A 24,994-nucleotide genomic window follows, 5' to 3' on the forward strand; every position below is an offset into this window, starting at 1 on the left:
ACGTTAAAATGTGCAATTCAAGTATCACGTTTTGTAACTATCATCATAATACTGTAATAAATAATAATATATTAACATTGTCACTTTTTGTACAGCTGTTTAATGATGTTTGAATAGTTTATAGAATGCACAAAAACTTATTGTCTTAAAGTGATTGTCAAAACGTAGTTTAAAATAACAGTACCACCGACTTCTGTCTAATTATTAAGCCCATCCAAGCCCCCCCTCCTAGTTGCACCTATGAATATATTTATATGACGTGTTATAATAATTTCTTATTAAATATACCAACCAACAACTTTCATTACGTTTATGCCACTGGCATTTTATTCAAATAATCGCATATCCTATAATTAATGTGCTATTTCGTTTTGTTTATACGATCCTTTTTGCATTAAATTTAAAAAAAAAATAATAAATATATAAATTCGACGCCTTTTATTATACCTAAATCAAATTTCTTACGAAATTTGATTATTTTTTCGTAATTCGTGCTTTGAATATAATATATACAATTGTACTGTATTAATAAAATATTTCAAAGTCGGTGGCGCGACGGTGGATAGTTTGGTCGAAGTCCGTTCACCCCGAAATAAATGCACAACGCCACCCGACGATAAATTCTCAATTACACGATTATATTTAGTCATTTATTATATATTTTTTTCCAAGACAATAATCGTCGAACTTAGTATTCAAGAGGTGCCGAAACTCATTGGACCGATACACTGTTGAACAAAACCCGGTTAGTTGGTATAATAATGATAGCCGCCTTCAATGTTACCGAACATCCGATCACGTCCGCTAAGCGGTTGAATAAATGCGATTTCCAAGGCCTCTATCATAATAATACTTAATAATATTTCTTGAGCTATACCGTCGTAAAACTTTAAAAATAAAAATTTTAAAAAATATTTTTTTTATCCATTATTATATTACATTAATATTACATTATTGTATTGCAAAAAAATGTATTAATATATGGGTATACATATATATATAATTATATATAAGAAATCGGAAATGATTATTTACGTTTCTCTTATATCTTTGCAGTTGATAACAATTGAAAAAAAAATCATGGGTATTTATATTTATACTTCATATACAATTATATAATATTTTTATAATCATTTACTTCGCTAAACATAATCTTTTGAAATCGTAAAAAAAAATGTATGGTATCTTCGCACTAGAAATGTATATAAACATTTAAGATTCTATCTTCAAGTTTTATTAAAATTGATTACATTAAATCATTATATTTATGGTTTTAATGTTATTTTACTTAAAAACTTGAAACGGTATTGTAAAACCGAAATTCAAGATTAGGACGTGTTATGAAAAAACGGTTTTGCCTGTAAGTTTTATAAAATATTGTATTTAATTTCCTATGCTATCTTTATTTGGCATAGTTTCATAATATATTTTACTAACAAAAACGATGATAAACATTTTATTTTAAATGAGATCCTCTCATATTTAGTGTGGGATATTAACTATAAAATAATAAGCGTACACTTGTAGGGAGTAAACATTAAATTTAAAAAATGTTTTTTTTTCTGGTACATTAAAAATAATTTATGATCCTTTATTTGGAAGAAAGTGAATCCTCGACAAATTACAAAGGGGAACGAACATTGTTTTTAAACGATTATTAAATCGTTGTTGTATATACGTCCACTGAATAGTGTTTGGATTTAAATTCCAGTAATACAACATCATTCGTGCACAAGTTACAAATATCTATCGTGTATCATACCATAAAATAGGAGGGACATAATAAATTATAATCAATTCTTTGGAATTTCTATTTGTTTCCAATATAACTAAGTGAACAGTATGTGACTGCAATGATGTGGTATAACGTATATAATATAAACACAAGTTCTCAGATCAAAGAATATTGTCAACTTCCGGTAAAAAAAAATATTATTTTAGGGTGGAAAACCACCGGACGTAAAATTCAATAAAAAAAAAATGTGAATTTTGTCCACAAGCGTTTCCAGAATGATAAAAATATATCTATATTAGACCCCTATATTACATAGGACTTTCTGCTACTTGTATTTATTCAGTAAAATAAGTACATATTGTATAATATACTGAATGTTCTTATTCCTTTATTTTGTTTTTTGTTAAAATATTCAATAAATTATGATTATTTATAAATTAATAATAAATTAATGTATCTTATGTATTTATATAAAATATTGAAAATTGTAGATCAATCAAAAATCTCATAAAAACACATAATTTTTTTTTGAAATTATTTGATCAATATGAGTATATGTTAATTAAATTATATATCCATAATAATGACACAATAAGAACTGGATATTAGTCAACGAGACTTATTTCGTTGTTCTCATTTAGGTAATAATATAGGTATAAGGGATAACGATGTGTTATCAAATTAAACAAACAATTTATTACTTATACCACCAAGAAATGTTTAAAACCACACTGGGTGATATTTTTTGAAGTATTAAATATTGGTAGTTTAACCTTACGATTATTGAAACCATTAATACAATTGAAAAATAATTCCATAAAAGTTTATAGTAATATTTACAGACTCAATGTTGTATTTAAATTTAGGTATACAAGACGATAGCTTGAGTATTATCTCTATCCGAATAAGAGTGTTTATAGAAAAAGATAACAACGTGGTACCAAAATAAATTCACTCGTAATCTATAAACATAAAAAGTATTGTGTATATCCAAGAAAAACATTTTAAAATGTATTTGCGTTTCAACTTACAAACTAGTGGTAGTCAACATATTCATATATGTAGTGAAGCTTTTTAAAAAAGTATGATGTGATTATTCCCTAAAATATAATATTATTGATAAATAATAATGAATAATAACTATAATGACTCAACAATATCACATAATAATTAAATATTACCGGCGTGTATAGTTTATACATTTTATTTCAAATTAAACGATATATTTAATCTAGAATTCTACACGTATAATATCATTTTTATTCGGAATTAGAATAATATTATAGCATACTACGCGTGTGTATTTAAAATGACCAATGCTAAGAGTATTATTTTTCATCGTGTCAACGATATTTGACGACTTGTTTAAAATTTATAATTCGATCGCTTATTTTTTAAGTTTCGTGTGATAACTAATAAGATTATAATATGGCTATGTAGGTATAATGCATCACAGACGTATCCACGATACGAGACGGATTTACGGGGTATTATCCTCGAGCAGCCTTATGTTAATGCCGGTTTTTGAAGTGACCTCCAAATTATTATAAACTTTGTTTTAAGTAAACATTCGAGGATCTTGTTGGATAGATACAAACGGGCCGCGTAACCCGCGGCGAACTGGAGCGGTTAATTGTTAAACTACAATTTATGATACTTTAATTAGCTATTATTATGTTTGTTGTGTACAAAACTCGAGTAGTTACAGTGTATTACACTTGAATTATATACATATGTTAGGATGTTAGTAAGAAGTCTATTTTATCGACGTAATGTACACAGGATCTATAAAATATAATTTAATAATATTTATAATAAATTACCATATGACGCATATAAAAATAGCGTAATGCATATATATTTTATTTTAATATAACGAGTGTTGTAAACTTGTAAATACGTTTTTACAACTAAAAACTATATTATGTGTTATTATTTTTAAATTTATGCAAATAATATAATAATCTATTTATTTTAATAAATAATAACGGTATAAGGTTTTAGTAAGACGAACATTCTAAGGCTTAGAATCTAAGTATTAAATACTATAATCAATGTAAATATTTTTCATCGAATTTGCTTTCCTTTTAAAATGTATAATATATTAATGACGTTTTCAATTTTAAATCCATATTAAGTAGGTATTTGATATTATTTGAGATAAAAATCACTAATTAGTACTTTTACAGTTATTAAAAAATTGTGATTTTACACTTCACACATTTACATTATTAACGATATAAAATATAGCTTTTTATTTGTCCATACAAAATACGATGGAAACACAGTAGAAAGTCCATATAAAAAAAAAAAAAAATAATGTGCTACTTCAGACTTTTGTTCTGTTTAACTCAATAAAAATGATACTTTATACAATGTATGAATATTACTAATATAAGCCACGCATAATATTTATAATGGGAACCTTTGCTTAAATGATAATATTTACAAATACGAGTAACACAATATTATAATACAGCCGGGTTGGTGAATTTGTCTTATGATGTATATTGTATATATATATCGGTAGGTAAGTAGTGCAAACGGGCTAATAGGATAATTGCATATGATTATTATTCAACGAATTATATTATACATTTTGCCCTCGAGATACTGTTGAACCGCAGCGTATATATATTAAACCTCTAAAATTAACCAATTAAATGCATTCTAGTATTTCAAATAATAATACATAAGATGGCGTAGTGCATAATATTATAATATCATTGAAAAGTTCGTGTCTACGGAGTGGTCGGTCAATTATAATAATAATATAACAAACGATAATAGAGAAAATAAATACAACAATAATAATTTTCGTAAGATAACAAAGAGCCTATGACGTATTGTATCTTTCTATGTGCCGTTATACTTAAACGCACGCATTTTGTATTTGTAAAGAAGTTTTGTGTCAAATATGCATAATACCTGTAACAAATATGTGTACAAAAATTATTTGTTTTCCGCAGTATAGTACGATATAATACATATTGCATGCCAATTGGATGCAATTTAGGAAGATATCGTATCAATACAATTTTTTCATCAATATATGTTCTATCCTTATTTGATCTATTACGCATAATAATTGCACTTTTATTGTTTATAATACAATATACTTCTAACACAAGGTTATTATAGGTTATTCTTGGATATTTAGTTTCTTTTCAATATTTTTACAAAAAAATACAGCATCACATCTTTTACAGACGTTTTTTTTTTTAAATAAAATTATCTTACTTCCTGCCTTTTTCTTACTTTTTAAATCCTACTTCTATAATACATGCCGAAGGTGTTTCTCTAAATAAAATAATAGCTCCTCTCCTATTCAATGTTTTTTTATATAGTGGATCAACCCACTTCTCCTTGTCATTGAATGCGGCGACGATAAACTAATCATCTTGTTTCACGGAAATCTAATCAACGTGACACTGCATCTAAATATTTTTTCATATTTCTTGTATTAATTTTATTGAAACCTGGTGTCAAAACTGGAAAGTAAATATTAACGAAAGTAGAATCAGTCACATTACTATTGCTCTCAAACACGTCATATAGGTATACTCGAATAATATTTAACAAAATATTAATTCCAACTTTATTAATCAGAAAATACTATGGTGTCTACATCGATAAAACATTTTTCTGGGCCTACCATATAATCAAAACCAAACAACTTAAACTAAATTCTCGTCATTATATTCTTAAATATATTCCTAAGCTTTCACTTCGTACTAAATTAAATCTATTAGCTCTTATAACTCTTATAACTTATAAGACCTCACTAAAACCAATTTGGATGTTTTATTCAAAGTCAAAGCTAAACAAATTTTAAAAAACCTAAACAAAAATGATCAGTTAGTAATAAAGGTCACCTACTAATATTAAATCTATAAATGAATAAATACAGTGTCAAGTACTGGTATTAAGTCGTGCATACTACACGTTACTACAACTTATCCCCTGATCGCCCAAATGTCTAAACAAGAAATTTAACAAAACAATGACTCTCAAAATATTCACACCCCAAAAGTATTATCAGTGGAGGACTTCTCTCTCTTATCCCTCGCCCAAATTACTCCTAAAACTCATTTAAGCTTACCATCAAAAAATTGTTTAGAAAACCAAAAAAATAAATATATATAAAATACCTATAAGGCAAAGTTATAAAATTAAAAACAACAAGCGAATATACGAGTAAACCTAGAATATTACGATTATATAATAATATACACATTTAAGTTTTTTAATTCTGTCAATTTAACTATTTTTTCGTTGTACAACGCAAAATGTACAAGCAGATCAAATATTCAAATAATTATAAAGCCTCAACGCATCCCGTATCGTTTTGTTGATATCTATTGCTCCGTATCAAAATTAAATTGTAACTTGACAATTGGGTTCGTATTACCGGCACAACAACACCAACTGAAACAATAATAAATAATAATACTATAGTAATGATAACAAGAAAGTATTCACACTTATAATATACGATGATGTATATATGATACGCCGTAGTACTACTGAAACAAGTATAAAATATTACAGTATGCACAATGGCCACAATGTAGAAAACACAGAAATACGATCTGCTTTAAATCTCATGTAATAAAACGTGTGCATCTTAAATTTTTTTTGTCACTGCAAAATATTTTCCACGTAAATCAATTTAACTAAATAAATTTGAACAAAGTAAAATTCTCTAAATGATCATCTGCTTGACAATAATCTTACAGTAAAAAAAGAATAAATTTTATTTCAAAAAAAAAGTTGTTGATCGGTACACGACACTCAAAGTGTACCTTAAATTGTATAAATAATTTAAATAATTGAAAATGTGGTCATTATATATTATACCCACTAACAATTCCAAAAATTAGAATTGGACTAAATTCATTATTAAAGAAAAAATGTGGTTGATCCTACTTGGTGAATCACTCTGTATACAATAGATATCGAGTAATATATAATAAATTACAATATTTTGTATAGGAAACACGAAACTGTCGCGTCGGGTGTGTCAGGTGCATTGTAACGTGCACACGCCGAGTGCAATCACCCTGTAATTGAACAACGCTCATCGGACACACGCACGCATTATATTGTGCTTTAGGTGATAGAAAAAATATATCGAAATAATGACAATTAGACGGCGAGAAGCAAAACTATAGAGGTTTCCATTAAAACACGGTGGCGAGCTGTGTGTGTATAATCGACAGTTGATTTCACGGACCAGTGTACATTATAATTTTATTATTATACAGGCGCGTGTACGACGGTGATACGGTGATACGAATAATATGGGTATAAATCATACTACCGCGTATGTTATATCCCGACGGGATAACGTGATATATTTAAATTGTAAATATACGTGTGCGGCGGCAACGTCGACGTGTTTAATGTTATATATATAATATTATGGTAGTATAGCAGTGTTATAATAATAATAATTACTTTAGATTGTTGTCGAACGCGATGAATCCGCGCAAAGTAAAACCTGATGGAAAATGTCAAAAAAAAAACACATTCTTAATATTTTCATCAGGAAAAAAATTACTGTCGATAATAAAATACGGATGAACATTTTTATAAAATGCGTTAATAATTGTTTTATAAGTATTTTATATTTTAAATTAATTATACTATCAATATAAGGCAAACACATATTTAATAGCTTAAATATTTGTCTTTTCCTATGTCAATACTGTATTATATATCATAATATCAAATGAAGAATAATTATATACTATTATATAGTCATATATCTATTTGTTAGGGGGGGGGGGGTCAAAAGTCCTGTGTATTTAATTCCCACGGAAGAGAATGATTAATGTTCAAGTTCCAAACTACATAGGTACCTATATTATCTATAGTATTTCGACAGCACAACGTGATGATATATTATATATATCATGTGTAAATATAATATATTTAATATAAGTAGTATAAGTTAGTATGAGTAATTGCAGAGATATGAAAAAAAAAATAATTTTTTAAAATTTAATGAAACTGTGCCTGTACTATTTAACATGCAGTAAAATGCCTTTTACCCTCCTTAAAAGTCACCACTGACAATATTTTCATAATGACATTTACTAATTTACCATTTTTTATACAAGATACGATATATGTATTATAATAGGACTATTATAATTGATTGGTATTTTTTTCCATTTCACAGGTTCAAAAACGCTCGTGGGAGATGTTTGCGAGCCGGACGTGATGGCTGAAAACAGCAACTACGCAGGCGGCAAAGGACATTTCTGTCAGCTCAACAGCTTGTGGTCCGTGTGGTACGGTCTGCTCGCTACCGTGCTTAATGTCTATTCCGTTTTGCTAGCCACTCGGAGACTATCGGGTAAGCATTTTTACATTTGGTATATTATAAATTTGTAAATTTGATGACTTGATGTTAATGTCTAAGATTAGGCAATGTAGTCAGTACGACTAGGCGATATTAATAATGGCGCTAGACACTGTGAGAATCATTGCACTCAATATATTTAAACTATTTAACCATTTTAAATTTTAATATATAAAAACTACATACGCCTATAATATACGTATAAACGTACTTTATTTTAAATACTCAGTTATTATATTATAGCTTACAGGATATCGGTTTTGAAAATTATATGTATTTATTTTATACATTTTGGAAAAATATACAAATTTATTTGTATTTTACCATATATTAATATTTTTAAATAGTGTATTGGGAAATTATTAAAAGGACAACATCTATATTTTATAGAACATAATTTTTTACAGGTATAAAGGTAAATAGAGCGCAATCGTGTTACATCTCTCGATATATGTAGGGTTCGGTGGTCACGAATAATATTAAGACGACCGCCTAGTTGGCTGCAGTGTATCTGCATACAGAGTAAAAGGGGCCCTACGGTAGAACGTAATTTATTAACTTTTTCAAATGATCGTGTTTTCCTTTGAGATTTCATTGCGGTAGGAAAACCATGTAGTTTAGTACGACTATTGGTTTCGATTATCCAAGCGTTGAACGCTAACGAATATTTTACTGTACGTATAATACGCATCCAATGTTTGGGCGTGTATCTCGTACGTATAGTCGTATATTGTGTGTTTTTATTTTATTCATATTGTTGCGAACGGCAGTAAGTCATATCATTGCGATTGATGATGATGCCTCCGTACTGCAAGCAACATTTCATATATATATATGTATATACGTATATACTATATATGCGTGTGTGTGTGTGAGTGTAATAGTATTATACTATTATATATGTATAATAAGCTGCAATGTATATGAATTGAGTGAAAAATGCAACAAGACGCAGTACGATAGGCGTATTATGGTGTGTATACACATAATAATATTTTTATTCGGGAAGGAAAAGAGAGAACAGAAACTGAGATTGTATATGTAAGAAAGTAATGAATAGAGACTGAAATATATAAGGCGTGTTTATATTTTAAACCACAACACCATTATATCATTACAGTCAATGTTTGTATTTAAAAAAAATAATAATAATAAAATAAAATATTTATAGATCAGTACGACATATACGGGCATAAAACAATTTAATTTGAGATTTTTTAGTATAATATTTGATAAATATTTCCTAGTTTTCATATTATTTATTATAACAAATACGGCAAACCGTTAATTCAAAAAAAAAAAAATCATTAACAAATATTAAGTTATTCCAATGGTTTTCTGTATACATATATGAATATAAGTACACAAAATCTATACAACATAAAACTAAAAACATAACGTTTAAAAACTACAAAAAATAGTTGTCGATGTTAGTATTATGTAGTGATTTGCATTAAAAAAAAAATCATCATTCCCTAGTAGGTGGCGAATATCGATATGCTGGTTCTATAGAGCGAGACTTCGGGGAATGACGTGTAATATCGAGGGGATGAGTTTTGAAAAAAAAAAAATACCTAAAGAGAAATACGCAAAAACCGATGACTCTGCACTATGCGGAAATGTGTATGGGGAAATGAAAATAAAATAATATATTATTACACCCAACTGACGGTTTATTACGAGGTTCTCGAATCTCGAGTGCCACGTCCGAAAAAGATTAAGCACCTAGTCCAACGGTCGTCGAACGGGATTGCTAAATGGGTTGTGCCCGACCGCCGTTAATCGGGGAGCGGTGTTTGTGGAGGCTGCGCGTATATAACGATAATAATAATACGGTCAACATCTGTGCGACTGAGATTGACTGTTCCAGCCTAATCGCGTACTCGTGTTGTGCGGCGGCGTCGCTAACACTCGAATCGATCGAAATCCTGTTCGAGACGTGTCGTTGGTATTAGGACATCATAAGCAGTAGTGGTATATATATATATGTGTGTGTATATATTATATAACGTGTGATCTGGATTTATTTCAGTGGATGAGACTTGGTAATGTTTGTAAAATGAAAAGACGAAAATTAATAAGACTTCAACACGTATATAAATATTAATATCATATATATATAATATTGTTATTATAAATGGACATGTAGAAAAACCGCTCTATAAATTTTTTCTGTCGTTTACACATGAGTTGAGTACCTATAATAATTTATTATTATTATTATTATTATTATTATTATTATTATACGGAAAACCGTTCATGCGATTGCGTAATGATAGAATTTTAAATTTTTATAACAGCTAATAGCTATTTCAATAACTGTTACATAATAATTAGTAATAATATTACTATTATCGGTGTTTGTACCTAAGAATATGGTTTTTATTTATGATTTAGATTCTCAAGAAAGGTATTAATTAGTATAAAAAGTTAAACGGTTTTAAAGATTAACACGTTTATTGAAAGTTCGAAAACTATTAAAAAATATAAGTTTTAGTGTAAATAAAACTAATTAAAGTGTAAATAATTTATTTGTAGTAAAATTTATAATTTAATCACGCCAAAAACTAATTTGGGGGAGGCAGTTTGGACGTTTGCAGCGCATTTTAATGTGGGACTATTTGAGTTTATAATTATCTTAGATATTAATACAATATAATGTAATCAATATTAGAATATAGTAATGGTTCGATATTATTTAATATAATTATAAATTGTTTTTTAACTAACTACATCTAGTATTGATTTATTCCGTTGGATCTATCATCATCATATTTTTATGTTTAGTTACCCATACGGGTTTTGCGATAACTATTTCTGAGTGTTTTATTTATTTTTAATAATACTAACTATAATGTATACTTCAAATGTGAACTGCTGCAGGTCTTAAATTAAAAATATTGAGACCTACCCGCATGTGATGTCTAAAAAATATAAAATAATGTACCTACATATTTTATTTTAATTTTAAACTCTGTGAATACTATAGTAATACTATATATTATTATAAGTATTTACCTATATGACAGTTGTGATTGCATTAAAGTGTACCTACTAAGCAATAAAACTCATTAAAAGTAATCATTTAAAAGTAATTAATATTTTATATTATTTTAGTGATGACATTTTATTTTACTTCTCTGCAAATAATCTACTGTCATTATATTATGGGGTATACAATAATGAATAAAGTATGTATTTACTATTTAGTAAATGTCTTGCGTTTAAATACATCATAGTAAAGTTAAATTATGTTATTACGTTGGAGAACTGGAAATGAATGGTAACTGACTCATTCCCTCTAAATTCATTTCAACTTACTTTGACATTGACAAGACATATAATCGAAATATATATTATATATATGTATAGTGATTGTACGAGGGAATTTCTGATGACTATTCATAAAATCATAATATGTCAATAATGTAAGTAAATTCTTGTTGACTACAAACGTATTAAAGGTGAATCATGCTTTTTACGAATTAAAATTAGTATGCAGTATGCATCAGAAATAGTTTGATGTATACATTGATAATAATTATGTGCATTTATTTATCGTGTATAATTTTAGCTGAATCATGACGATTTTTTTTTTATGTACTTAAAAATTAGGTCCTAGACCTAACCATAATTTTCAATTTTTTAAAAAAAATGTATACATTTTGAATTTATTTATCTTAGTCGAAATTATACGTTTTGAATATGCTAATTTTAATTTTGTCATATCATATACATATTGTCCAGTGTCCTTAGTTATTATTAATATGTACCCAAACTACAAAGTATATTTCTGAACGGTTTTAGAAAAAATATAGTCAAAATAAATATATAAATATATATATATTATATATTAATATATTTTAATTTAATTTAGTATCTTCTAATGAGTTATAAATTATGTAATTATAAATATAAACAACTATTTAAACTCTATTATACATATTACATTTTAACCTTTTTTTTCGATTTTCATAATATTTTTTACGAAACGTTTTTAAAATTTGACAAATGCTGAAAATATTAAGAAAAATCAAAAAATAATTTACAGAATTTTATTTGTAGCTGATGATATTTCTATTTTAATATAATGTATAAATTCTAAAATATAATGATCACATTTGGTATCGAAATGTTTGTAGTCATAAATACATAATATATATTACAATTAATCGAATAGCCTTCATAGAAGGTTTTTTATTGAAATCAAAAGACGTTTTCACTCAGATAATAGATTAAATGGTAAAAGTGATAATTTTTTAACTATTATTCAAATTATTCTCAGCTACATATTACATAGTTATTGGACATTCTATGTTCTTTAATATTGATTATCTAAATTATCTTCTGAATTAAAAACTCTCATCGTAATTTATATATTGTATAATTCTTCAAAATGTAAAATAAATTTGTTTTAATTATTGTGAGATAAAAAACTAACATAATACTAATAACAAAAGTTTTGAGAGAAGATTTTAGTTTAATTTAGTTTACACACACAAATATTAATCTATAAGCAGAAAAAATTAATCAAAACAATATAAATAAATTGTAAATAACAGGCACCGAGTAAATTAAATTTACAAAACAAATAGTAAAACAGACTAACTCACCAGGGAATACCTTAAGTCCCTAAAATAAATATTTATACCTAAACCTTTAGAATGGTGACAAAATCATATTAAATCTAAGGCTTTAGAGTTCGTATTATTATTAATAAATCATAAAACTGCAGCTGCATACAGTTTTGTTTTTATAATTATACAAACAATTAAACCTCATACATTCGTTATTGTGTGACTACCCAACGATTTCGTCGACATTACAATTATCTACACTTGACGATAAATATTTCCATTGGAATAAAATTCAAAGGTGTTAAGCCGTAAATCACGTACGTACTTTTAGTACTTCAATTGTGTTTAACACTTACTCAATTTACTTGATTAAGTGCTTCTCGGCTTTCATTTAATACTATAATATTGGGTTAATAAATCATAGTTTCAATCAGAAAATTATATAATTTGCGTGTAAATCATTTCACGTCGTTAAAAATGGTGGTATTTTTTATCGTATTTATTACTTTGTATTTGTTTTTGAGGAAGATTCTTCTTTCTTCAGCAAATGATAAAGTCATTATAACATTATTTAATACTCTTACCATTCATAAAATTGGAAAATAATTAAATATTATTCAATAGTTTTGTATAATTATTTAGTTGATAAATAATAATGAATTCGTTTTTTTATAGTTAATTCGTTTTTAATTGAAATCAAAGATGATTGAAAGTGGATTACAACAATTGTTTTTTTAAGTTCCTATTTAATTTCTCAATTAAAATATTATTGGAATTACTTTAAAAACCATCTGTAAATGATTGATTTCAGTAGCACTCAACTTTGTACACCATTTTAAAATTAAATTAAATTAAAAAAAACCATAAATTAATTAATCAGGTTTATAGGTCATAAACATATAAGTTAAAAATTTGGTTTTAGAATAAAATAATGGTTAATATATGCCTTTTTTTGTTTCAATACTAATACTTGTTTTATTGTTTTTGTGAACGTAAAAAAATAGGGTATTTGAAATATTTGAGCTGACACTGAATAAAGAGTTTTCTTTATAATTAATAACAATGCATATGGTTTTGTTAATACTAATAAATGTTTATATTTAATTTATGCAGCATACGTATATTTGAAAATAAATATTGATATGACGTTTATTTTTTTTCACCTCTTATGCTAAATTGTATTTATAATAATAATTATCCAAATACAACAACTCGAGTGATTATTCACATCATCATTGATTAAAACACAACATTTTGAAAATTCAACAGTACTATTTTACGAGTATGAACACATAATTTTGTTTTATTCCTTGTTCCTAAAATTGTTTCAGAATTTATGGTTTATTTTTTAACTTTAATATAATGTTCAAAATCGTTTATAATGTATAATAATAGCATAAAATTATAGATAACATGAAATATTATGAATACTAATAAATGCTATTAAATGGTATTATATCAATTATAATATCACTATAGTCTTATATTCAATATTTTTTGTATTTTGTTTTTTTTCTATAAGAACCTTCTATTTGATTGTTTCGTGTACGTATAGGAAACAATCGATGTATAAACTCCTCCGGGTACCTACTCTACCTTATATTGTATAGACCTATTGGGATGTAAAAATATCAATTATCTTAGTACACATCTAGTTGTTCGAACAACGTATATATAATAATATTATATGTATATTATATTGATTTCTGATACCATATAATATATTGTTATTATATTCTCCGAGGAAATAGTCGAGAGAATAGCTTTACGTTTATTTTATTATACAGCGTACAATCACGCAGTACTTACATTTGTTCGAAAAACTTTACGCGATGAAGCTGGTGAAAACATTTAGACAATTTAAAGTGTACTAAACTACTAAATAAACATTTTTAATTAGTAGGTAATTTTCAATACTCAAGGAAAACTTTGTTGAAATGTCAAAGATACACCTTTTGTAGGAAATATTCGTAGCAACAATAAAAATTGTAATAACAGTTTTTTGTTTATAAAAAAAAAAAAAAACGTGAAAATTAAAAAACAATCACTTACTTTAAAACGTGAATGAGCATACCCAACATAATTACTAAAATGACCAACAAAATTCCAAACTCCGTAAAAGTAAAAATTTGAAGTTTTATTAAACTATATGGCTAATATGCTCATAATTAAATGTGTAGTGTATTAAGTCGGGTGTATTATGTATGTATATTGTTTAGCGACGAGAGCGATTATGCTACTGCCAATAATATAACTGACAGAAACAAATGATTACGAAAAGCCGCAAGGAGTAGAACATATCATAAAGACCTCGTCTTGGTGTAGACTGTAGAGTAGGTACGATATATAATGTGATACTCTACGACGATCAGCCGCACGCGTTTCCGATGAATTTCGCAAAATCTCATAATATACGAGCATACGTGTATTATAATATAATATACGAACATTTCGTCGTTGCACGTCACTCGGATTAGCAGAATGAACGAACCCGAAACTGTTTCAATTATTCGATGTTTATGTAGTTTATGTATTACAATGGTGGTGGTGTACGTTCACAAAGGCGCGCCTGCACTACAGTAATAACATTCCAAAGATACTGTCGTGATGTGACATGGGTTCATGCCTTCGTATATAGTTAAGTTATACTGACATAAAAAAACGACGTACAACTTTAACCTTAGAATCTGTGTTATTCCGTATTATTTTCACATAAAACGGTATGCATATTACATATATTAGTATACATTTTTAGAGGGTATATGCCTCGCTGGTTTGATTTTTCACCGTATTTCCTTATTTAATAATATTTTTTCTTACAATAATTATCTGAGAATATCTTGTTAAAATATTTATATTGGCTGAATTATAAAAAAATATTTTCAAAATTATCTTTATTTTATTTTTAACGTATATTAAAGTATGTATTTATTTTAAAAATATTTGATTCAGTTGTTGACTACAATAATTATGATTATCTATAAATACATATACTTCACTACTAATTTACTCTATTTATCTCAATAATTTGTCTGTGATCAGTAAGAGAATATTAGGTAAATCCCGACGCCATACAATTTTACCCTAGGAAGCAAATTCTTTAACACGGTTCTGGTTTTAATTATTATATATTACTATATATACTTTTTGCCTCTATATTTGCGTGGATTAATATTTAAAAAGAAAAATTAGTAAATAAGTTGATTGATTATAATCTGTACGTACGTATCAAAACTGTTGCAGAAAAAATAAAGGCAAATTGAATATAGCGACGTACTTATATCAATGTAATAGAAAAGTTATCGAAAGTTTTGCAGAGATAATACTTCGGTACGTCGGAAGACACTCAAAACTTTAGGGTAAAATAAACTATATATATTAGTAAATTATTATCATAAACGGTTTTGCGCCACCGACCGGTCTGGTGCACGACACGTATACCTATTACTTGTACAACACGATCCTATAGTCTAGTTGTGTTTACCATAACACTAATAATATTATGTACTAAAACGCGTAGGTATGCAAATTATTAAGACCTGAACGTGCGTATTACTGTGTACGTTGTACATTTGAACCGACGAAATACAAATAATCCTTTCAAAAGTCCAGTCAAACAATTTGTGTGTACCTATACAGCAAACTTTTATTATTCAATTTTCGTGATATTCATATGTTATGCTTTTTGGCAGCTTTAAACTACTTACGTCCGTCCTTGTATTCGTTATTTGTTTATTATTATTATTTTATATTCTATCGTTGGTATTTGTATAATGCGTTATCGTTGTTAGGATGTCTTGAACACTTTACATGATGATCTTCGCCATTTCTTTGTGCATTTGTGTATTATTTTCGTGAATATTGTATATTATGATATATTAGTATATAATATGATATATAAGGGTTGCCTACTTTAGGGTGTAAATTTGCAAGTAAAATATTGACTGTAATAAAATTATTAACATAGTTAACGACTCTGTGAAAAATGAAATATCTATCTCCGAATGCATAAATATAATAAGTTATAAAAACTATATATTTTTTTTTCATTTGGTCTCGAATAATGTATTGTTAATAATATGGTAGAAAACAGAATTAGTGATAAATTATTAATGAACAAACAAAAAATGTTCATGTTTAATATTTTTAACCGCCCCAATATAATATCCAAAGAAAATACTATTCTATTTCATATTTTTATTTTAATACTATATAACACATAAATACAATGTGTAGTTAGGTTAGGTTAGGTAGTAACTAATAAACATCTCGTGGTACACACGATGGCATTTTAAATACTTGCTTAAATTTCGGTTTTTGAAAATAAATTTCAGAGTACTTAGAAGTAGTATGGCCACCGAAGAGCGTACTCCCGCCCCGGTACGAAGTCCACTGCTTCGTAGCTACCATCGGCATGGCCGCCGTGCTAGTACCTTTGGTGGCTTTCACCTCCGTCTTTCGTACCGGAAACATGGCCAACGACTCGGACAAGCTGGGAAACCTGTTGGATGTGCGCCGGCGTCGTCTGTCGTCCTGCTGGACCCACGGGCCGCCGTCTTCTTCCACGCTACACTCGTTCACGGCGCTCGCCCTGCTGGTGGTCAAGCTCATGATCGAAGCCAGGCTCATACAGGCCGGTCTCATGTCCACAAGTAAATAATAATATATACTATACTACCTATATATTGTGTATCATATAAGCGTTTATAAGTCATACGAAAGTGCGGATAATGATGTATAGAGGACAGTGTAAGCGGTATACGAGTAGCCCTTATATTTTTTAACGTTAATGTAATGAACTCTTCAAGTTTATTTTTTTGACGTCAAATGAATATTATACTATATATTTCATGTATTATTAAAGCAAAAATGTGTAAAATGTTTTTTAACAAATGTAACAATTCACTAATTGTTGACTGCTGTTGGAATTTTCATATCCTCTGTTTTAATATTCGTGTAGCGTATGCATTGTGTCATTTTTAATTTTTACTCGCTTGTGTAGGAATGATTATACGTGCATAATTTTGTTTTTAATCCGTTTATCACTAGCGTATGCTATATGACAACGATATATGATATTTTTTTTTTCTAACTAAGTCTGTATAATAATAACTCGCTTAAACTCGTGCAGTTTACCCTCGGAATATTAACCCGATAGTGGCCTAGCATTATAATATTAACTGTAGGTGGATATAAGTGTATTATATAATATTATAATAAACGTATAAGGTACCTAAATGACGCCTTACGAGGTATGCCTTTTCACTAATTCCTATACACAATAGGAGAGTATGTTCTATATACATATATAGTGTATATATATATATATTGTTCGTCGTAAAGCACGATGCAACCCACAAACAACCCACGTAGTGTAATCTACTACGTTTCTCATCTAAGTTTGTTGTGTGCATTCTCAGATAATATTTGGAATACCGACTTGGACTTTCTGGTACTCGGTGGACATCAGTCTAGTCCGCCCAACATCACGCTTAAAAATATGCACATTGAACCCAAGACACAGTCAGTGCTCGTCCCACAGTCGCCGTCGCCATCAACGAATAGATCATGTAAGTATATCATTTAATTCATCGACTATGAATTTTTGTTTTTAAAAGTATAAACCACCATAAAATATAAAATTGTAAGGTATTGTATATCGTTTATGAATCATAAATAAAAATTATGATGTTTGATTTGAAAACAGCGATTAATAAATGTATTTATAAATATTTTCAATGAATTTATGAATTTATTTATTTCACCTCAATATTAAATATTTAAATGGTGAACAAAATATAAATAATAATATTATTGATTTCGTAGAAAAAAAGTACAATTATAATTTGTTATTTACATTTACATCATACAAAGTTTTATTGAAAATAAATTAAACAGATGACTAAGTGGCTAATATAATTTATTATAAAGTTGAAATAAACAAAATACTTGTGTATACGTGATTTCGTTGGAAATCTGTTATTAATGATAAATGTTATTTTCTATTTAGGTTATAAAAACGACACGATTATTGTATAATATATAAATTATTAAACCTTTTAACTGCAAAATAAAAACTTATGAAACTTTTAAACGACAATCGAATAATTATTTTATTTTTCGTAGCAGATTAATACATAATTATTATTGAACACTTTGTAACTTGTAGTTATTTAATTAATTTAATAGAAACAATATTATTGAAATATAAAATTAAGTTTTAGTTGTAAAATTTTTAATTGTTATTTTTAAATTCATGATTTATTTTTTAAATAGGTAACGTTAAAAGAAAATATGTGGATTTGATGCTTTCTTTTAAAAAAGAAATTTGGTCAATATTTATTTTAACGAAAATGATTTTATATTTTGCATTTTACTGCAGATTAATAATAAATATTTGTATATGTACTTAATTTTTTTTTAAACTATGTTTAATAACATAATATATTTGTTTTGTTTTTTATTTACCGTGAACACAGAATCCCAAATTAATTAGATTTTTGTTCTTAGCTTCAGTAGATGAATAAAAATTATTACAGACCGCTTTTTATTGTCATGTTTAAAGTTAAAATCGAATAGAATAATTTACAATACTCTCACTGTAAATAAAAAAATTATAGAAATAATAATATAAACAGATAAATAGTACGTAATAATAACAGGCGCCATCTTGACAAAGGTTTTTTTTTAAATCATTAATTAATTATTTATTATTATTTTCTAAATAAAGTTATAGAAAAAAAAATATTTTGTATTTTTTATTAGATTTTAATAAATAAGGGCATATGTAGATTTGTACTAACACTTTATACACGGTGCATTAAGTTGGATATACATTATATATTAAATATTAATATATTATTCATTCAAAACATATAATTATATTTTGAAAATTGTCGCTGCAATCAATTATATATCAAAATTATAATTCCTATAATATGACGAAATTATAATAAATGTTAATACATTCAATAATGTTCAATGTTTTTATACTTAAATATATTTTTATAAGAAATTATCGACATATTTTTCATTGTTATTTATTAATTTTCTTAGTGACAACCCAAATGTTTAATATTAAGCTACAGCGCTTTAGTTTCCTAAAAAGTTTTGATGTATAAATATCGGTTGTTGAACTAATCATTAGTTATATCAATATATAAACATAAGTATTTAAAGTTAAGCGAGCAAAGTAAAATAGTAAGGGTTGGTGGATTATCCTTTACTTTACCTAACCTTAAGTATTTTGTTAGTCTAAACTACTACAATGTAATAACGATTGAAACCCTTACTATTTTCAGACACTGCGGACACTGATGGGGTCATGTCCGTTGAATTTTTCAATTACGCCATGGCCTTGTTCATATATTGCGGGCGGTATGCGTCCGTTTTTTGGGAGACTAACAAATGTTTCGCCACGTTATTCTCCGTCCAGTTATTTGCCAACGCCATTCAGTGCCTGTCACTGTATCTCTTCACCTGCATCCTTTACAAGGTGAGACAATATTATTTACACTTGACTATTGTAATTTCGTCGAAAAAACGTTTAATAATTTAATTACATTTAGTTATCAGACATTTTAACCGCGATGATACCATATATTTTGGTTTACATAGCTTTATCGCGGTATAGAACGGTATTCTCAAATAAAATAAATGTATATTTCTGTATTTTATTATCGGTAAATATTAGATTTAAATCATGTAATTTTGTATTTAAATATAATACCATAAAAAAATCTCGATTTCAGTACTTAAATATAAATGAGATAACAGTTTACGGTACCTAAGGTTTTGGTTTCAATTAGTTTCAAATGGTTCTTTCCAATTATTTTTGATCGTCCGTCCTGACACCAGATGTTCCAAATGTTTACTTGAGTCCTATATTTTACCAATTTATAACCACGACGAAGCCTGTAACCTAACCCTAATTATATTGAATTTCCAATAATAAAGTAATTACTTACCAACTATGCAAATTTAGAAATAAAAGTGATAAGTAATAGTAATATCGATGGTAACTGCTATTAAGACAGTGTCACAAATATAAACTAAAATTAGAAAGTAAAAATTTAATGCAAAAGTGAGTATCCTTAACTATCAAATTAATTGTATCATATTATACTGTAATTATCTATGAAAATAACTTTCTTTGAAATAATTTGAAAAACGTCTAGATTAAATTTAAATATAGCCGAGAACTGAAAAATTAATTAAATAGTGAAATAAGATCATCTTCGTCTTCCTCTAGTTGTTCTGAAGAATTCGGGGATGTGAATCCGAGAACTAATCAAGTACTTACTCTGTACAAGCTATTATGATTTCTTATATAAAATTAACAAAGATAGATTATATTGCTTGTGAAGCTAACGGCTAGTGCAGAATTTATACTGTATGCGAGCAGAGGAGTATAGGTTGCACTAAGTACGTACTCGTGTAAGTGAATACCCTAAGTGAATCAAATAAAAACAATATACTGATTATTAGTCACAAAGAGCGAGAATTCAGCAATAAAATTTCAGTCAAGTGTGACAATCGCGACTCACGCGTCGAAGGCTGCAGTACTGCAATTCGCTCAAGACTGAAAATGCCTTCCCGCACGAGTAAATAATTATTTATTTTTTTTTTTTTGCTCACATCTCTACCGCCTCCGAAAAGTCTTTGCCGATATCACGTTAGCCCATAACGAACTGTTCTTGTTATTTTCGGTATCTATAGATTCGTCAAACTTTTTCACAGAACAGCACGAGAGTATACCAGCGTATAAAAACATCGTTACGTTTGCTTAAATTAATCCGATGCGGACAGTAATTTTTCCGATCCGTGCTGGACGGTAAGATACCGTCGACTGATCGATGAACGGGAAAATATAGTTTTCTACCGCTTCGTCCGATAACGAAAACAAAGTTTTCGGATCAGACGCGCCAACAAAATAGAAAAAAAAAAACCATTATAAATACATTATTATTACAATGAACGTAATTGTTGAATTACCGTGCCCCGCAGATGCAAGTGTTGGGCGTCTGCAAAATGGTGAAGGAACTGCCGGCCGGGCCCACCACGTACCACCTGGTCCTGGATCACCTGGACACCGCGGTCCTGTTCACCGTCACCACCGTACTGATATTCGTGTCCAACTCGATAGTGTACTACTACGGGTACACGCGGTTCACCGGGTTCGTGAAGCGGCAGACGGGCGGCCGGAAGACCGTGGCCGACGCCTACTCGAGCCTGATGCCGTACTGCGCCAGCGTGCTGGCCCTGCTCGCCGTCGTCGCGTCCGAGAGCCCGCTGCTGTACAACGCCATCGTCGTGTTCCGGTCGTCGCTCAACGGCGTGGTGTTGGCGTGCCTGCTCAACTCCACCGCGCACGTGTTCGTCTGGATAGCCATGTGGTCGGTGCTCACGCTCAAGCCCTGTTGGATGTTCGACCTGCACCTGTACTTGGAGTACGACCCCAAGGGCGGCGGCGGCGGCGGTGGTGGCAGCAGTGCGGGCGTCGGCGTAGTCGGCGGCGTCGAAGGCGACGACGGACAGCGCGTGCCGTTGCTGGTGGTGGCTCAGGGCGCCACGTACTCGCTGACCGAGAAGACGGCCAAGCGCATCGTCACGTCTGTAGTGGAACGGGTAGTGGCCGACTACACGCGCGTCTCTGCCAATTCGGGTGAGATTTTATGACAGTATATTATTATTACGGTATACCGCTTACGCCCATGGCGCTGCTGCTGATATTATATTATCGTTATTTTATATGGTATACCCTTACCACATAATGTATGGTATTATTGGTATTGGTATTCGAAACCGTCGGTTAACATTGGTCCCCGTATATTTGAGAACCAAACGAGGTGATAATGGCGATATGGCTATACACGTAATCTCATGGTCTGTAAGATTCTCACGTTAAATAGCTTTAGCAAAATAAAAAACATTTTTTCTTTCCTTCAAATAAGTACCCGGCTTTGGATTTGATTAGTCACTATTTTACTCGTCTCTATTCTGAAGTCGTTAAACTGGTCTTGTATTGATTGTTAAATTGTGGCCTACCAATTACTTTAATAGCAATGTAGTAGGTATAATTGCATATACGCACGAAATGTAGCACCGACGTACGTAGGTATAATAGGTTAGGCTCTATTAATTATTCGAAGACAGTCAAATTAATGAATATATATTTATTAAATTATAATATAAATTAACTCACGTTATATAATTTAATTTTTTTCCTCTGTATTTTGCATAGTAAACGGTGGTGTGACATCTGTGAATAATTAATTTTTCAACATCAAGTATTAAAAACATAATTTATAATATTAATATAATTATTTATATATATATACCTAAATACTCAAAAAAACATATGAAAGTCGAAAATGGCTTATACTAAAAAATGGTTCAATTTAAAACAATTTTTTTTTGTTTTTTCTTTATTCAATCAAATTAATGTTATTGATAACTAAATAAAAATCAGAAATATCTCGTTCAATTGAAATAGTTACACTTCTTAAACTTCATCCTATAAATCGAATAGTTTAAACACTTTAAACTATACAACAGAGTAACTTTGCCAATTATTTTTTACTGATATATATATATATTATACATATTAATTAATACTGTCTTAAATAAAATATACTGCAATATTTTATTAAACTAACGCTAACATTAATTAATTATTATATCATACTAAATAATGTGGTAGGTTACATACAATTCGGAAGGCTTAAAATGATTTTCTTTGTTCTTCGCCAAAAATTATTTAAATACCTTGAATTTTAACTGGTTAAATTGTTTTAGTACTTTTATTAAAATTATACCACTCTTATTTCAGATAAACACAAGTATAAAAGAACGCCAAAGACAATGAGCGATGAACAAATATACTGGCCTAGACCAAAGTCGAGTTCAGGTCGCAGCTGTTTAAGTGAAATGGAAGACTCAGACGAACAATCAAGTTGTTTTGGTTGTAAACGGACAAAGAAATCTACAAGGTATGTATATTGGGGGTTATTCTTGTTTAAAATTCATTTAAAATAATCGTGTTTTAAAAAATGTATTTTCGTTTAAATTATAAAATAGCAGTCATACCGTTTTTCGTAATTATTACGTTTGTTCCGGTTTAAACTGTTCAGTAAACAAATAACAATAATAATGAAAAATGTTCATAATTATCATAACTATACTGTCCCGGTAAAATTATGATTGTTAACCTTGTAACATAATAGATTATGTATTTTTTTTTTAAACGGTGTCTACTGCAGATAATATATCATAACAACATATATCAATTAAGAACTTTCAGTGTAACGAAACAGTCACGCGTATTGTCAACTGCATTTAATGAGTAACGATAGTAGTTCTCTTCTGACCGCACCTACGTATTCATTACAATGGTTTTTAACAATGAATGACGGCATACGAAAACAATGTCAAAAAAAAAAAATAAATAATGATAATAATAATCGTCTTCTATACTCTATAGCCTACACAAAAAAAAAAAAACAAATTGTTTTTATCATCAATTATTTGATATTTATAACGCTTACGTTTTTCCAGATATCAAATTGACTTTTTATACAAGCTTATAATAATTCAAAAAGATTATATACATGTATAGGATAGTTATTTTAATATCAAATACTCATTATTTCAAGAATTAAAAAAAAAAATGTAAAAATGTTTTAAAATGTACAATATTGCAATTCTAATAACAAACATATTAAATAACATAATATGTATGATTTTTATATTACACTATTTTTTCACTTAATTTTTTTTAATAGTGAGCCATTATCGTAACAAGATTTTGTATTAAGCAACCAATAATTTTAGTTTTTTTTTTATAAGCTAAAGTCAAATATTTATGTGAACAGGTTCGACTCTTAGATATAGCAGAACGATAAACGTATTGATTATACAACGATTAGTATCTCTTTTTTCTGTATTATGTGTATGTACACGATTTACAGTAGAAAAAAAATACTTTGATCTCAAACTTTTAAGATAGTTTTTCAGATAAATATTGGATTTAGTTGGCACTTTCCAATAGTCCAAATTAAAAATTCCCAAATTTTTTTAAATAATCAAGAAAAAAAAATACAAAAAAAAAAATAATAATAATAAAGAAAAACGGAATTTTTATGCAAAACCAGTTTTTGACAACATCGATTTTCTTATTTTATTATAATTCAAAAAGAATAACTGTAAATACTTGAAATATTCATTTAATTTTTATATAACTATACACGGTATAATTTTCAAAACATTTTGACTCTGTTTAAGGTATTTATAGACATTTGACATTTGACATTC

General features: G+C 28.4%; 1 protein-coding gene across 1 annotated transcript in view; it reads left to right on the forward strand.

Annotated features, from left to right (window-relative positions):
* LOC132929140 (protein tincar) overlaps positions 1-24,994 on the forward strand; it is a 67,961-nt gene that overhangs the window by 34,161 nt on the left and 8,806 nt on the right. Inside the window, exons 2-7 of the mRNA XM_060994260.1 lie at positions 7,923-8,099; positions 17,017-17,334; positions 18,103-18,252; positions 19,984-20,177; positions 21,689-22,346; positions 23,514-23,673. Of these exons, the coding sequence (XP_060850243.1) occupies positions 7,964-8,099; positions 17,017-17,334; positions 18,103-18,252; positions 19,984-20,177; positions 21,689-22,346; positions 23,514-23,673 (1,616 nt within the window). The 5' untranslated portion in view covers positions 7,923-7,963. The remainder of the gene's footprint in view (positions 1-7,922; positions 8,100-17,016; positions 17,335-18,102; positions 18,253-19,983; positions 20,178-21,688; positions 22,347-23,513; positions 23,674-24,994) is intronic.

Source organism: Rhopalosiphum padi, chromosome 4 (assembly GCF_020882245.1).
Source record: "Rhopalosiphum padi isolate XX-2018 chromosome 4, ASM2088224v1, whole genome shotgun sequence".
Lineage (NCBI taxonomy): Eukaryota > Metazoa > Arthropoda > Insecta > Hemiptera > Aphididae > Rhopalosiphum > Rhopalosiphum padi.